The sequence below is a fragment of the Pseudorasbora parva genome, chromosome 13 (assembly GCF_024679245.1).
Source record: "Pseudorasbora parva isolate DD20220531a chromosome 13, ASM2467924v1, whole genome shotgun sequence".
NCBI lineage: Eukaryota > Metazoa > Chordata > Actinopteri > Cypriniformes > Gobionidae > Pseudorasbora > Pseudorasbora parva.
This window is the reverse complement of record NC_090184.1, coordinates 8814153-8829635: the sequence shown is the minus strand read 5'-3', so window position 1 is coordinate 8829635 and position 15483 is coordinate 8814153. Positions and strand designations below refer to the sequence as shown.

Sequence of the window (15483 nt, the reverse complement as noted above, 5' to 3'; positions counted from 1 at the left end):
CAATCCCAGAATACTTGCATTTGTGTGCCATTAGATAATGTAAATGGAACATTTTTATTGTTTTTATTGATAAAATGACAAAATAATGAAATCTAATTTAAGACAAATTGACACACTTAAAACACATATTACCATGTCTTTATTTAACAATTTTAAACATTTAACCAATAAACTTTAAAATGATCTGAGAATATAATACAATAAAAGACTTTCACAATAGAAAACACTTCATGGTTTGTGTACAAATGTTTCCAAACATCAGTGAAACCTGAACCAAAAACTGAAAATTCATGATGGAATTTAATAATGGTGCAAAGAGTGATTAATGGTAAAAACCTAAACAACCACAACAAAACCAACACTGTATTAATGGTCTGATTGTCATAAAGAAAATGAACCATTTCTGTTCACTGTGTGAAATGCCAAATACATTACATGAATAAAATGACAAAAAGCTGAACTCCTCCTGCACTCTAATTGAAGGGTTTGACGATTTTCATGGAGATGAAGTTCTGAAAATAAATAAATACAAAATAATTAGCATTGTACATCTTAAGTCTAAACATCACCTTTGTGAAAGGATTGATGAAGTGTGTCTTTACTGGTAATGAATACAACAAGATCCCAATGAATAATAGCACTAAAGGTGCCTTTACACAGCCGAGTTAAGGCGGCTCTAAAGCGGGTCTGTGTCTGCTCAAAATTCTGTGTAAAGACGCAAAGCAGACTTAAAATATGCCGGGTCTGACCCACCTCGGTCCAAAGGCGATGTAGAAACGGTTTTGATTCAGAGTAAATGAACGCGAACTTGTGCCGCCTTAAACTACATCATTGTCGTGACAACCGCCAGTCAGCCAGGGCTGCGTTTCCCAAAAGCATCGTAACTTAAGTAGCACTTGAAAACAGTGTTGCCAACTATTTTCCAAGGAAAGTAGCTAAAGCCTGCCCAAAAAAATCGCTAAATGTCGCTAGATGACGTCATGCGTTAATTAGCACATTAGTGACGTCATCACGCCGTCCTTGCGTTCAGCCTGCCTAACGTTTTTTCATTTAGCCTACTATATTTTACAATAATATAATACAGCCGACTGTCCAATAAATGTTTTCATTTCCTATACCTTTTTGTCATACAATATATGATATCGTGAATTACAAAAAAAAAGATGTGTAAAATCTGAATTGAGAAACTGGATGAACTAAAGCTCTGTGAGAGAGTAATATAAGTGATAAGCACAAGAGATGGAACTCATCATAACTAATTTATTTAAATATAAAACAAAAGAAGCAGATAACATTAAGTGAGAAATCGATGGCAACCTTGTGTGCTCATGTGTACTGTGTCTGTGTGCGCGTGCAGCTCCCCTCAGCCATTCACTGAAGGGCAGACGCAGAGAGAGGTGTGTGTGACGGCAGCATAGGACGGCAGAGGGGAAAAAAGACCTCGCGCTCGCAGGACAGTACTGGCGACATTTGTAAACTAAAGTAGCTGAAGTTTGTCCAAAAAAAACGCTAGATTTGTCGCTAGTCGCTTTTTTGAAAATAAGTCGCTAGAGGGGTCTGAAAAGCCGCTAAATATAGCGACAAAGTCGCCAAGTTGGCAACACTGCTTGAAAATGATCGTAGATCTACGAGTGCTCTGGAGTAATTGTAAAGCTCTAAGAAGAGAGAGTTATGAGGTCACCTACAGCACAACCGGCAGATTACACCTTTAACTTTACTCAAGTGCATTGTGATAATGCTGCAGTGCCCTCTTCCTTTTTGTCAGGCTTGCAAACTCCTGCCATTTCTTGCAGACCTCTTTACCCGATCTTTGAACTAATAATTTAACTTTTAACTTTTAATTTGGTAGCAATGTCCTCCCAGATGTTTTGTTTCTCTTTGTTTGTACGATGCCCTTTAAATCTGTTGAAAATAATATCTTTTCCCGCTCCACCTCCTCTAGTAGGATATTGATTTCGTCTTTTTGAAAGGTATCATTTTTGTTTCAGCCATTTTGTCAGCGCCTCAGCCTGTAGGTAGTTGCTTTATAGACGTGTTTTGATTGCTAATCCACATCAGATGACAATTATTAGGTGAACCGTTCAGAGGAAACGATTCCATAAGGTTACATTACAGCACTTCGCAAATGGACAGCGACTCTTGAGTAGCACTTACGCCTAGTTCACACTGCCCGATTTTTGCCCCGATTTTGAGTCGCCGACAGGTTTTGCGAAATCGCCGACAAATGCCCGAGATCACAGGCAAATCGGTGCTCTAGCACGCGAGTGACAATCACACAGTGACTACGTTTACATGGACAGCAGTAATCTAATTATTGACCTTATTCTAAATAAGACAATATTCTGATTAAGGTGTTTACATGAGTTGCTTTTAGAGTACTCCGTTCATGTTCCCGTTTTACATGTGATAGAACATAGATCGATTATGGCACGTCATTACGTCCCCAATGCCACGCTATGTTCTCCAACATCCAATCATAGCGTGACTTTGGCAGGTGTGTTAATTTTATGGACTCAGGAAACCCGCTGTAAGTTCACCTGCGGGTGTCGCTGTTGGACAGTGTTACTTTACATTAAGAAGTATAACAAAACATGCGTTTTTATAATGTTTTATATCTACATTTACGTTTATTTATTTTTGTAATATTATGTATTGCCTCTTTCTGGGTTTTTTTGAAGAGACACTGCCCCTCTTTCCTCCTTATTGACAGCCAACATTTATAATAATAGCTTTGATTAATGATGAAAAAGGTTTAAAAATCATGACTCTTTGGATTGTTTTTCCTGCCGTCGAGCCACAGGCGTTCATTGAATGACCCACCTGGTTTGCGATTACAGACACAAACTTATTGTATTTTACTTTTACAATGAGCATAATAATTACAACAAAAATAAAAATAGAGAGAGAGGACGCAGTGTTCACAATGAACAGTCAAGTAAAACACACACCGCCCATAGCAACGCGTTATGGCAACGACATTTCAGACAGATACATAAAAGATAAACGCGACTTTTCCGCCATTTGTTACTGTTTTGCACACGTTGTTATATTAATTATAATTCCAATTCTGTTTTATTGCCCACAATATTATCGATGATTGTTGAAAGGGGCACTTTTGATTAATTTTCAAAAAGGGCAGAGGCTCCAACCCCCAAAGCCTCCCCTCTGCACTCCCCCATTGTGCGTAACGTTATGTGCCCTGTCACAAAATGCGGTGAAATCTCCGACATGACATTAATAGTTAGATTAAGGTGTGTACATGTCTCCGATAATGCGACTAAAATAGGCATACTCCACATGTCTTAATCCGATTTATGTGTAGTTAGATTATGACTTTAATCAGATTAAGGTAATTAGAAATCGCTGTCTACATGGTAGCCTCTTAATCAGAGTATTGTCTTAATCAGATTAATATCGGAGTATTGTTGTCCATGTAAACGTAGTCAGTGTGCAGAACACAATCCTGGCTCCCTCTGTCTCTTCAACAATTTCTTCCGTCATAATCTTTTTTCTTTTTCTCCACAAATCAGCGCACATAAAATTTGAAGCAAACTTTTTGCAGTTTATCGTTTTTAATAACAATTTTAATAAAAGTTTAATAAAAAAAATAAAAAAATGAATTAAGACAGCGTTTGTAACTTTTGAAGTGCATAAACAATATGTTCCCAGAATCCACGGCCTTTGTTGTTATTGTGACATAAAAGTAGAAAGTTTATAGTCTATAATTAGGTTATGTATTGCACCTAGGCTATCTGTAGCCTATGGCAAAAAATTACAGAGCGAGTTGTTCCCGCTGTCCTAAAGGAACAAAATGCGCCGGCGCTTAATTTCGTTGGACAAAGGCTTAAAGAAAACGTAGCCAACAATGTCATAGTTAGGCTATGTTTAAATATTAGCCTATAACATTATTTTTTAATTAAATAGCCTAACTGTCTGTAGGCTATATAGGCCTATTTAATAAATAAGAAGCGAACCAAAATCGTCGGTATGGATTGACGTGTGTAACGTTTTTCTGTTCACAATTAAACAGAATTGTCCAATATTCGGGCTCATGTTATAGGAGCTGAGAACTAAACTTTGTTTTGGGGAAATATTACATTCCTGACCACTTTTACAGTCTATGGGCTCAGAGAGATAGGCTGTGCAGCCTGATGCTATAATGGAGAGTCCGCGCTCTTCTTTGGTCAGAACCACGGAGAACGACCACGGACAGGTCCGTCCTATGCACCGAGACTTTTCACAATGCAACAACATATTTAAAGAGCATTAAGCTATAATCTATATATCTATTATGTAAAGGGAGGGGAAGCAGCCGCAGCGAGCGCAGACAAAGAGCGGCCAGAGAAACGGAGGAGCGACTGCAGTATGGCGTTTGTGGAAAACTGCGGAAAAACTGCAGAAAAAGAGCAGGTGTTGAAACCTGTCACCGGAAAGTGTGTGGGTGTATCCCCCACGGATGCGACACCCCTGAACGTTTGTTGTGACTGCTCTAAAGTGACTTTCTTTTAAAGTTCACTTTTAATCCTGCGGTAATCTACCCGTAATAATGTTAAAAATACTTTATTTATAGCATTGTCAATCAAGCACAATTTTATTAAGAAATATAAAATAACTATAGAATACCGTAGCCTACAATAGAAGAATTGCAGAATTACAGTAGGCTAGGCCTACAGAATTATGACAAACATCAAAAGCGCTATATAGCAAGCAGAACAAAATAATTTAAAACTCTGTATTTTTATTTTAGGCCTATTTTTAGACATTATTTCATTATTTGTTTTAAATTAATTTCTAAAACTTTGTTAAAACTGTAGTTTTAAATAATGTTCAATGCATTGTTACCCGCGATTTTAATTCCTGTGTAAATGCATTTATGCCGCTTCAGAGAAGGATTAAACGGTCTGTGTAAATGCAAATTTTTGTGATTTTATGCCGGTGCAGAATCGGTTTCTGTGCCGCGTTTGCTGTGTAAAGATGCCTTAACTGTCCAATACCCACAACGTATTGTAACGTTAACGTTAGTTCATTTTCCACAGCTGCTTAACGTTGTTACAAAAGTTAATGTTATGCCTAGCTTGGAACAATACTACATAAAGTTTAAACGACACCAACAACAAATATAAGTTGATAATTCAATAAATAAAAAAGGGACAGTAACAAATACATAGAGCATCTTCACAAATATCAGCTAAATTTGAGAACATACAAGACGGTTAACGCGACGGGTCTGACAGACGAGTCAGATAGCACCTAAAATACAATACCAAATTAACGCTCTAAAACAGGTTATGTGACAAAAGAAACAAAATACAATTCTTAATGTTTACCTCAGAAGCGGAAGGTTTATCCTACTCCGAAATCTGACTGAAAGTGATGATGATCCATGCATGTAATGGCGATTAGTGTGTGTAAAGAAATTTGTTTGCCCCGCTGACTGAGGTTCTTGCTCCCACAATGCAACGCAACTAAAAATATGGAAAAAGACCTGTAAAACACAAATACGGAAAATTCCTTCAATGCCGTAAATGCATTTATGCCGCTTCAGAGAAGGATTAAACGGTCTGTGTAAATGCAAATTGTTGTGATTTTATGCTCCTGCAGAATCGGTTTCTGTGTAAAGATGCCTTAAGACTAGCACAACCAGGCCGATGAACAGCCACTTAAATTTGCGCCACACTATGAATTTGCACGTCTTGCATGGACTTGTGAACCAAAAGAACGAGGTTTCAGGTCGCCTGAGAGGTTTAAAAGAGAAACAAATCTTGTAATCATCTTCTGTTAACACACAGAACAATAAACTTATTTAAGTGAGAGTTCGATTACTTGGGAGGATGGAGTTTTGGATTCATATTGGGCTCATCTCTGCCTTTTCCAGCAGGTCTCTCATCCGCTTCCTTCTCATTCACAATCTCCAAAGTCAGCTCCACCTTTCCCTGAAAAAAAAAAAACGATAAAAAAGGCCCAATTAAATCAAGCTCAACATGAAATGACATCCACAACCCATTTGATCAAACCAAGTGAAGCGTATTCAAAGGGGTAATTCACTGCTGGCAAAATGGGATTTAAATAAAAGTTGGCTGCCTATGCAGTAGAAAGGCTTTTAGGCAAACAAGTCAGAAAACTTCAACACCCATAATGCACTGGGCATGTTGCCGTCCAAAGCCACTCCCGATCTGCTCCTACTAAGTCAAATTCTGCCTTGCTTGAGAAGGAAATACTTTTTTGAGCAAACTTTTAGTAGCCTCTCGAGGAGAAATCACAACACATGAACACAGCTCATACAAAGAAACTCAGTGACATACACGGTTAAAATTTGTTACAAATTGAGGAGTTTTTATATTTATAATATATATATTTATGAATCTATTAATCTGTACAGTGTATTTTATATTTGATAACTTTATTAGATGTATTTTGTAGGCCATTACCTGAACAGTAATGTTAGACCTTCCTGAGATTTAAGCACTGTATTTCATTTGTTTGTTTTATTGTCTATTTATTGTATGTATTTTACCATTTGTTTGTACTTTGTTCTTCTTCTTATTGTATACATATGAAACACAAAAAAATTGATGTTTTATATTAGTATAGTTCAAACATTGTTGTTTATTTTGCTATAGCCTAGATATTTTACATTTTCAGATTAACTGTTCTTAATGGTTAACTATGTTCTTAATTTTTCTGTTTATTATAAAAAAGTATAACAAATATAACCGATAAGAATACCGCTAAAGTACCGGATCGATGAGCAGTATTGGTAAGGGTAGTAATACTGTTAAAACCTTAACGATACCCATCCCTACGTACAGGCAAGAAAGCTGTTGCCATAGTATTCCATTTGATCATAATGCTGTATGAAAAGTATTTGAAAAGTGCACATATATGAAAAGTATGATAACATTTTTCAGGGATAAACCTATAGAGTGCTGCAGGTATGACATCACCTCGTAGGCCAAAATAGAAGCGAGTTAGCATTTTAGCACTTCTGGTCCCCTCGTCCCAAATTCAATAGGTTTTTTGAACGGGATTGTGTTTAAATGGCTGAAATAAGGTCTGTGGTGAACAAGCTGTGAAAGACACTTTCAATTTTTACTCTACAACATAAAATACATCAGTATTACCCCGCTCGTGATTTTTTTAAGCTGTTCCGTGTCTGGCGGCTGCTAACAGGTGGCTAAATGGGACTACAGAGGCTGTCGAGGAGATTAAACGTCATCACGCCCAAAAGGTAAGATCAGTTTACAGCCTCATTATGCTCATAATTGTGCTCTAATAAACTATTCTAGCTCAAACATTCTGGGAAAATGTTTTTGAATAAAACCTGCAAGAGATGTCAGAAGCTTAGTGATGATGAAGTTGAGCGACCGTGGTGTAGTCCGTTTATAGCCTACTTTTAGCTTTTTACTTCTTCTTTTTTAAACTGTATTTAGGCTTCAAAATTTATAAAAATTGTGTTGATCTGTAATAATTAGCTTGATGGAAAAAAACCCTGTAAGTATCAGACCAAAAGCCTATAGGATAATCCTATTTGGATTGTATAGAGTTTTACAAGTGTAATGCTAGTTCCCTGCAAAGTGACGTCATACCTGCATCACTCTATTCTTACAATAATTTTCTTAAAAAAACCTCTGTCAATTTGTCGGTCCGTGGGCGGGGATAAAAAACCCTACAAATTAAGGGTTTCACAAAAGCCCTGGAGCTGTCAAAATTTTAAAGGAACTGTATGTAATAAATAGGGCCGGGACTCGATTAAAAAAATTAATCGAATTAATTAGAGGCTTTGTAATTAATTAATCGAAATTAATCGCATTTTAATTGCATATAAATATTTGACCTGGAACAATGAGAAGTAGCCCAATTTTTCACATGGATTTTTAGTATACCATTGAATAATGACTGAATACATAAGCTTAATCAACAAAATATTGTTTATTTATTTCAGTCCAGCAGACCAGTGCAATGTTTGCCATTAAGTGTAGCATATTTGTGATATTTGAGGCTCGATGTGCTGCGGTGATACGCTAATTCCTTGTTGTATAGCAGGGGTGTCCAATCCTGCTCCTGGAGGGCCACTGTTCTGCCGAGTTTAGCTCTAACCCCAATTAAACACACCTGTACCAGCTCATTAAATCTCTTCTTAAAACATTTTATTTTAGGATTGCTTTTACATGAACTTGATTTTATGTGCTTATTTGCTTGTACTTAAATCGTGTTTATTCATTTGCTGTTATGTTTTTATTTTTTATTTTTATGCTGTCTGTAAAGTGCTTTGAGAAACCTGCTTTTAAAGGCGCTATACAAAATAAATATATTATTATTATTATTAAGGTCTTATTAGGCATACTAGAAACTTTAGCAGTGTATTGAGGCAAGCTGGAGCTAAACTCTGCAGGACGTCAGTGGCCCTCCAGGACCGACTTTGGATACCCCTGTTGTATAGCTTGCACACAACCATGCTCTTGTCGGCGCTTCCATCATTTCGTTTTTTAAAACTAAATTTCCCATCCACGGGGCCAAGCAAAGCGGTCTCATCAGCTTCTTCGTTCATGTTCACTATGGTTTGTTGTTGTCATGGTTGTTGTCGTGACTCATGAGCGCTAGTTGGTGTTCCAGTATAATCGGTCCGTCAAAACTCATTCATTGAAAAACGTTCCGCGGGGCAAAAATAAGTGCGATTAATTTTATTTTATTTTTTTGCGTAATTAATTAACGCGTTAAAGTCCCGTAGTTAATTAATCTTAATTAACGCGTTAAAGTCCCGGCCCTAGTAATAAATGTATTTCAATTAATCATAAAATGGCTCTGATATGTCACTAGACATTAAATTCAAATACTTATATCACTGACAACAGTAGTCCGGCCAGGATATTGTCATTTAAAAGTTGTTGTTGCAGCCCTCAACTGATGTTGATGTCGACATGTTGTGTTTTGGCCTGAAGCTCCGCCCTCCACCTATCTACCAATCACGAAGTCAGTGGTGTTTCGGCATCTGGGTTGCCAGATCTGCTCTAGTTACCACATCTGCAGCTACAAACGTTCCTGCTGGATCCTGCAGCTTATCTGACAACCTCGAGTCAGGGGGAGGGGGAGAGGGGATACACCGCTCTACAGTCCATTGAAAGTCATTACAGTACCAATTTTGGCTAGCCAAGAAATCTAGACGCACCCTAGCTAGTGGCAGCAAATCTAATCTGCCCGCGAGTGTCGTCTAGCAACTCTCAATACACTTCTGAGCTGTAAACGCCAAACTCTGGTCGGGCCAATCACATTGTGTATAGAGTCGGTGGGCGGGGCTTAACATAGTGACGACGGCCGAGTTGTGCTTGCGTGCTTCTAGTAAACACAGAAACTGCCGAACGGCGGTCTTTCGAATCATCTTTGACCGCGACTCTGGAAGACTTGGATTTAAACTTTTCTCTGAGAAAAGAATAAAGAACAGCACTGAAGTCATTCTTAAAAAGGGAAGATGTGTTCGGAGTTTGGCCGACTGGATATGGTGAATGTTTAATCTATCAACAAGCTCTGTTTCACCTTCGTTGCTCTGGTTGGTTTTAACGCTATCCTATCGTGTGCAGAGGGAGTTTGAAAAACAAGTTGTTTGGATCAAATAAATGCAGCCTAGGTGAGCAGAAGAGCCTTCTTTAAAAACATTTAAAAATGCTACTGGTCTGAAACTTTTGACCGGTAGTGTAGCCTATGTATGTATTTCCTTCACATTCATGTTAAAAATAATACCAGGACATAGTATGACGAGACATAGTATGAGGAGATTTAATGTTAATGGACACAAAAACTGTAGTTTACTATTACTTCGACTATACAATTTTTTATTATTTTAAAAATATATTAATGAATGTGTAACATGTTGTTAAGTGTTTCCCATTTGACTGTATATTCAGTCATATTATTTCTTTCACGTTCATGTTGTTACACATAATACTTAGACACAAAGAATGTGACATTTAAAATGTTCATTTATTATAAGGCCTTGAACAAGGGAAACATGTTTTTCTGCACGGAAACATATAGGGAAAATAATAGGTTTAAAACATATTTAAATGATGGCTGAACTTGTGACTCTTATGCCCATATCATGGCATTTCTGCAGAAAGACTTGATAGGATTAGTCTTGTCATCCATGAAAACGAAATTAATACGTTTTATTAATTAATAATTGTTTAATATTACGACAAATAATATATTCTGACAAATGCAAAAAAAGTATGTTTAGCTTTCATGATAAAACGTGAATTCACTCACCACATCAGGACAGAAATTGTCTTATTGGCTTAAATGCATGTTTCAAGGATATGAAAAGAAAAGTATGGGGACTTTATTAAAAAGTATTGTTGTTAAATATTGTAGACATCGTTCCGATTAATATCCATGTGAAAACTGCCGTAAAAAGCTTATATTTAACGAAAGAAAATCCCGTGTATGGGTAGCGCTGCTCACTTCCGGTTATGTGGACGACGTGGTTCTGAAACTGTTGCGTGCTGGAGCGCGTTCTTCATCGCGTCACTCAGCTCGCTCTAATCCGGTGTCATGACTAATCCTGTCTGCCTATGAAATTGTGTCCGCTGGTAGAGGTTTTAAATCGCTGATCAAAAGTTGTTATACATGGTTCTGGACAAGCAATTGTTTAAAAATAAACTATGAATTCATTGCCATTCTACACACATACACACGCAAAACATGTATTTGAAATATGTAATTGATTGCTAATTATTTTGACTGATAAACTACGTTAGCAGTACAAAATCATGACATAGTAATGTACCTATAATGTAAATAATAAAGAATAAAAAAAAAAAAAAACCCAGCAACAGAACAGGTGCACAAAGTAAATAGATTATATACGAGATATGCTTATATATCTTATCATTAAAGACTATTTTAACTCAATTTAAACAGCAAAAATCAAAACGCGATTTTTTAAGAATTGTAATCAGGCTCTGAACAGATTACCTATTAAAATTTCTTTCAGCCAATAGAATCACTCTGCGGGTCCCGTATGTGTAATTTAACCTCTTAAACTCCGTGGACTATGTACAGGGAGGGACGGGAATGACATATATACTTTCCATTTTAAATGTCTGTGGAAGAGCTATGATGTCAAGATGATTTGAAAGCTTAGAGTCTCTACTTTCTGGAGATATGCATCACTTTGACATTTGTTTTACACAAAGTAATGTACACTAAATTACTCTGGTACCATTTCCGGCTGGATTTGCCCTACCCAAATTGAAAAGCCTCCCATACACACATACAGTGGTCAAGGTTCAAAATGTTGGTGTCATTTTACAGGAAACCCTTTAAAGTTACATAAAACACTGCTAAAAGTCATAAACATGTAAGTATATGTTGAAAGCTGTTATAACCCCCCCCCCCCCCCCCCCCCCCAATTATGTGCTTTTAGAATTTTTTATATAAATACATTTTTGAAAGTGTGTAACTCAAGCCCTGTGTGCTCTAGGACCCTGCAGACAGTTTGGGCTGCTTCCAGCATATATAATTAATTTAATGACACTGGGATATTGCATTTATATCACTATAGGGTCGGGGGAGGGCGGAAAAGGGGGGTCATCCCTTCAGATCTATTTGAATAAATCTTGCATACAACATGACACAGACAAACTTCTTTTTTCCTCTATTTTCTGGAATTTAGTGGAAATTGCCCAAACTGTCTGCAGGTTCCTAGAGCACACAGGGCCTGAGTTACACACTTTCAAAAATGAATTTATGGGGGAAAAAATCAAAAAGCGCCTACTTTTGGGGGGGGGGGGGGGGGGGGGGGGGCTTAGACAACATATACTTCCATGTTTATGACTTTTAGCAGTGTTTTATGTAACTTTAAAGGGTTTCCTGTAAAATAACACCAACATTTTGAACCTAGACCACTGTATGTGTGTATGGGAAGCTTTTCAATTTGGGTAGGGCAAATCCAGCCGGAAATCCCAAAAGATGTCCCTGGGTGTAATTTAAACTACAGTGATAAAACACCACTCTGCCTCTTTTAATTTTCATTTCATTTTCATTTAAAACAATCTTAAACATATTAATAGCCACACAAATGTGGTTCAGGTAAAGCGTACCTTTATTATCTTCACTGCATGTATATTTATAACAAAACAAAATATAAAAAACAACGCTGCCGCTTTTTGTTTACTTTTTTTTATTAAAAAATATTTGAAATATTAATATGTGGTTCAGACAATAAGTGTGCATATATCAATGCAATAAATTAAATATGACATAAAAAAGCAACAACTGAGTCTTAAATGTCAGTTTATGTAAGATCAAATAGCCATTATAAAGGTATATGGAGCTATACAAGAAATAAAGCAAACAATCCAGTCAAACGACAAGGTAAAATGACAAGTTCAAATATTCCAGCTGCTGTGAGTAAAGATCGGTCGTATATAAGGCGCTATATAAATAAAGATGACTTGTCTTGACGTTTAAAATCAAAGCAAATGTGGCTGTGATGACGGATGACTTCTCTCCAGTCTTGCAGTCTCTCGTGTTCTTGCTCAGACGTGGACAGGCTCTGAGTTCCCAGTCAGGTTGGGGTTGGACATCAGGCTTCGGCTCAAGTCTCGAGCTCAAGCCCTCCACCAAGGACAGCAAGTATGTTGTTTCCTATTCAATACAAAGATTATATGAACAAATCAACTCATGAATGATTTTTAGAGTTTATTACACTGTATATTTTCCTGTTTATTACAGTAAAGCCGCTTTGAAATGATCTGTATTGTATAAAGCACTTTATAAATGAAGGTGACTTGACTATAACAAGAACGGAACTGTGAAATAAGACAACTTATAATAATCCTACTCTGTCTGTTACACTTCCTCACACCTGCTGAAATCACTGATCGAGTGAATCTCCTGAACTTCTCCAATCTACAGTAGGTCATCTCATCCATTTATGTTGTGACATCTGCTCTAACGTCGGCCGTTTAGTTGGATCCCGGGCTAGGCACTGGCTAATCAGATCCCTGTATTCTGTACAAATTTTAATAAGGAGTTAGTCATGCATCTCTGAAAACAGCATCTAAAACATGATTATTATACTGTAAAATGTTCTTTAGCTTTACTTTAAAAGTGAAGTATGTAGTTTCTGTGACACTACAAAATAAATTACAAAATAAATCATATTTTCGTCAAATCATTACATCTTCCCCAACATCACAAACACAGCTCTCGTTTAAGGTTCAACATATTAGGAATACTTTTAGCTGTGTTGCATTTGTCTTTATTAAAATGTATCTTTCTGAACGGGAGCATGACTATGATATATCATCAGCTCTGTTTTCTGTTCAGTTTTCTGTGTTGGTTGATTGTTTGTATTATTTTATATTTTTACTTGTTATTCGTTTTTTTGTTATTTTTTTTTCCTTTGTTGCACTTTGAGATTCTTCGGAATGAAAAGTGCATTATAAATAAAATCTATTATTTTTATTATTATTGAAGCGTGCTTTGTATCACAATGCTTTGTTCACTTTGACATGTTCGTGACCTGTTTAATGTATAAATGCAGTGAATTTTGGCTTTCACTTCTTTAGCTAAATTTCTTTTCCCATGGCTCCGCCTGCTACATTAGCCACGCCCCAAACTCTCGCTATACGTTGAGCTATATATAAAAAATCTTACATACTTCATCTTTAACTGTTTCTGTTCAGAGCCTTTGCTTTGTGTGTGTGTGTGTGTGTGTGTGTGTGTGTGTGTGTGTGTGTTATCAATGTTGTCAATATGATTCACTCACTTTTGGATAAGTTGTAGTACATAAATGGAATTTTGGCTCGTCTGATATCTTTCGAATTGGCAAAAGGATGAGATACGTGCACCATAGTGTACAACAGCACTCCTAGAGCCCAGACATTTGCTGGTATGGCGTGGAAACGAGGTTCTGTTAAGACTTCAGGTGGATAGTAATACGGCAGTCCTGTAAAGAAGAAATTTGCACATTGATGAGCTTTTTTTTAAGCATTAAATAATAAGTCACTACATTCAGGTTTTCACACTCTCAAAATGCTCACCAATGTATGTTTTGCTCTCGTAGCCATCATTACTAAATAGCTGACCGCAGCCAAAGTCGATCAGCTTGAGCTCCAATGTCCTTTCATTTATGAGGAAATTCTGCGCATGAATGTCATTATGAAAAACACCATGCTCGATGCAGACCTGTACTGCCAGCAGAGCCTGTCTCATGATGAACCGTGCTGTGGGTTCATACAGGACGGGTTTACGAACAATGTAGTCCCGCAAGCTCATGCAAGGCTCGGGGAACTCCATAACAAGAGTGAATTTTCCAGGATGTTCAAACCACTCGTATAGCTGTATGATGAGCGGGCTTATGGGTTTTCGCCTCATCATCAGCAGCAGCGCCACTTCTGTAACCAGAGGTTTGGGATGCCCAGGCTAGAGAAAAAGAGTAATCAGAAGGTTAGCTGAGTAAAAATCTGAAGAAAACATATCAAAGTATCTTTGAAAGTCCTTTTTTTAAAAGTATATTTTAAGATCCGTTCAAAAGAGCCCTTTCAGCTCAAAGTTATTTGGTGCCTCTAGGCTTATTTGTCAATCACATTTACACTTAATGCTTTCTACGGGTTTATTAACTACAGTAATCTGCACTGAAACGACTAAATACATATTCAGGTTTTGGCCAACTTACAATATAAAGATAACGATTGTTTTCAATCTTGCTTAACTGCTTGATGGCAACCTGCAACAAAAAAGAAAGTTAGTTTTAAATGTTTTGATGCATTCAAGAGCAAAATGAACAATTCAGTCAGATTTACCTTTTTGCCATCAGATTTGCGTGTTCCCTTGTACACGCTGCCAAATCCTCCGGATCCAAGCATCTCTCCCACATTATAGAGAGACTCAAAAGACTCTGAAAAACAAACAGAAAAATATGAAATGTATGACCTAAAAATTTTTTTTTAAAATATTTCCTCAAAAGCCATGAGCATTATTTTCAGTGAAAAACAAGATGACAATACTGTTTAAAACGATGTTGGAGAAATAATGATCAGCGATTTACCATCATTTGGCTTGACGGCGGAGTGATCTGACGCAGATGATGATGGCTCAGGATCAGGGGAAAAAGGCTCCACAACATCCACAGCACTACTGAGACAGCAGCAGACAGGACTCTTCAGAGCCTTCCATACCCTCTTGAAGAAAGAACGAATTCTTTTCCATTTCCCACATCCTGGAGGATTTTCTGAAATTAAGATTTTCATTTGAATGACGTCAAATTAAGCAACGATATAATGACATGACTTACATTTTACTTTTAAATTCTCATCTGTAATGTTATAAATCCAAAGTAATGGAAATACTTCCAAGCTATCCTCCTGACTTCTAGATAATGCCTGCATAAATGTCCCAAAATCTTATTTTGCAAATATTAGTGGTCACAATATAGTTATTTTTCTTGCTTTATCTGATCTTTTTGGATTCATTTGACCAAAT

General features: G+C 37.0%; 1 protein-coding gene and 1 long non-coding RNA gene across 3 annotated transcripts; both read right to left on the bottom strand.

Annotated features, from left to right (window-relative positions):
* Positions 1-122: 122 nt before the first annotated feature.
* On the bottom strand, positions 123-10776 carry LOC137038056 (uncharacterized). 2 transcript variants are annotated; one of them, XR_010897361.1, is made up of 3 exons: positions 10261-10772; positions 5824-5933; positions 123-512 (listed from the first exon to the last, which is right to left on the bottom strand). It is a non-coding gene; the product is annotated as an uncharacterized lncRNA (long non-coding RNA). The 2 variants fall into 2 exon arrangements; XR_010897362.1 differs by lacking the exon at positions 123-512 and adding an exon at positions 5123-5485 and having other exon boundaries at positions 10261-10776.
* A 1409-nt stretch (positions 10777-12185) lies between these two features.
* LOC137038055 (serine/threonine-protein kinase pim-3-like) lies at positions 12186-14802 on the bottom strand. The gene is made up of 4 exons (XM_067412493.1): positions 14678-14802; positions 14043-14424; positions 13769-13948; positions 12186-12642 (listed from the first exon to the last, which is right to left on the bottom strand). The coding sequence occupies exons 2-4, from the start codon at positions 14377-14379 to the stop codon at positions 12593-12595; spliced, it is 567 nt and encodes a 188-aa protein (XP_067268594.1). The 5' UTR covers positions 14380-14424; positions 14678-14802; the 3' UTR covers positions 12186-12592.
* Between the last annotated feature and the right edge of the window lie 681 nt (positions 14803-15483).

What these genes read in the sequence shown, in the direction of transcription:
- LOC137038055 (XM_067412493.1), bottom strand. Translation starts at nt 14,379, where the DNA reads ATGATGAGGCGAAAACCCATAAGCCCGCTCATCATACAGCTATACGAG. An exon ending in CGAGAGCAAAACATACATTG is followed by an intron (nt 13,949 to 14,042) that starts GTGAGCATTTTG and finishes TCTTCTTTACAG; the next exon opens with GACTGCCGTATTACTATCCA. An exon ending in GTACTACAACTTATCCAAAA is followed by an intron (nt 12,643 to 13,768) that starts GTGAGTGAATCA and finishes TGTATTGAATAG; the next exon opens with GAAACAACATACTTGCTGTC.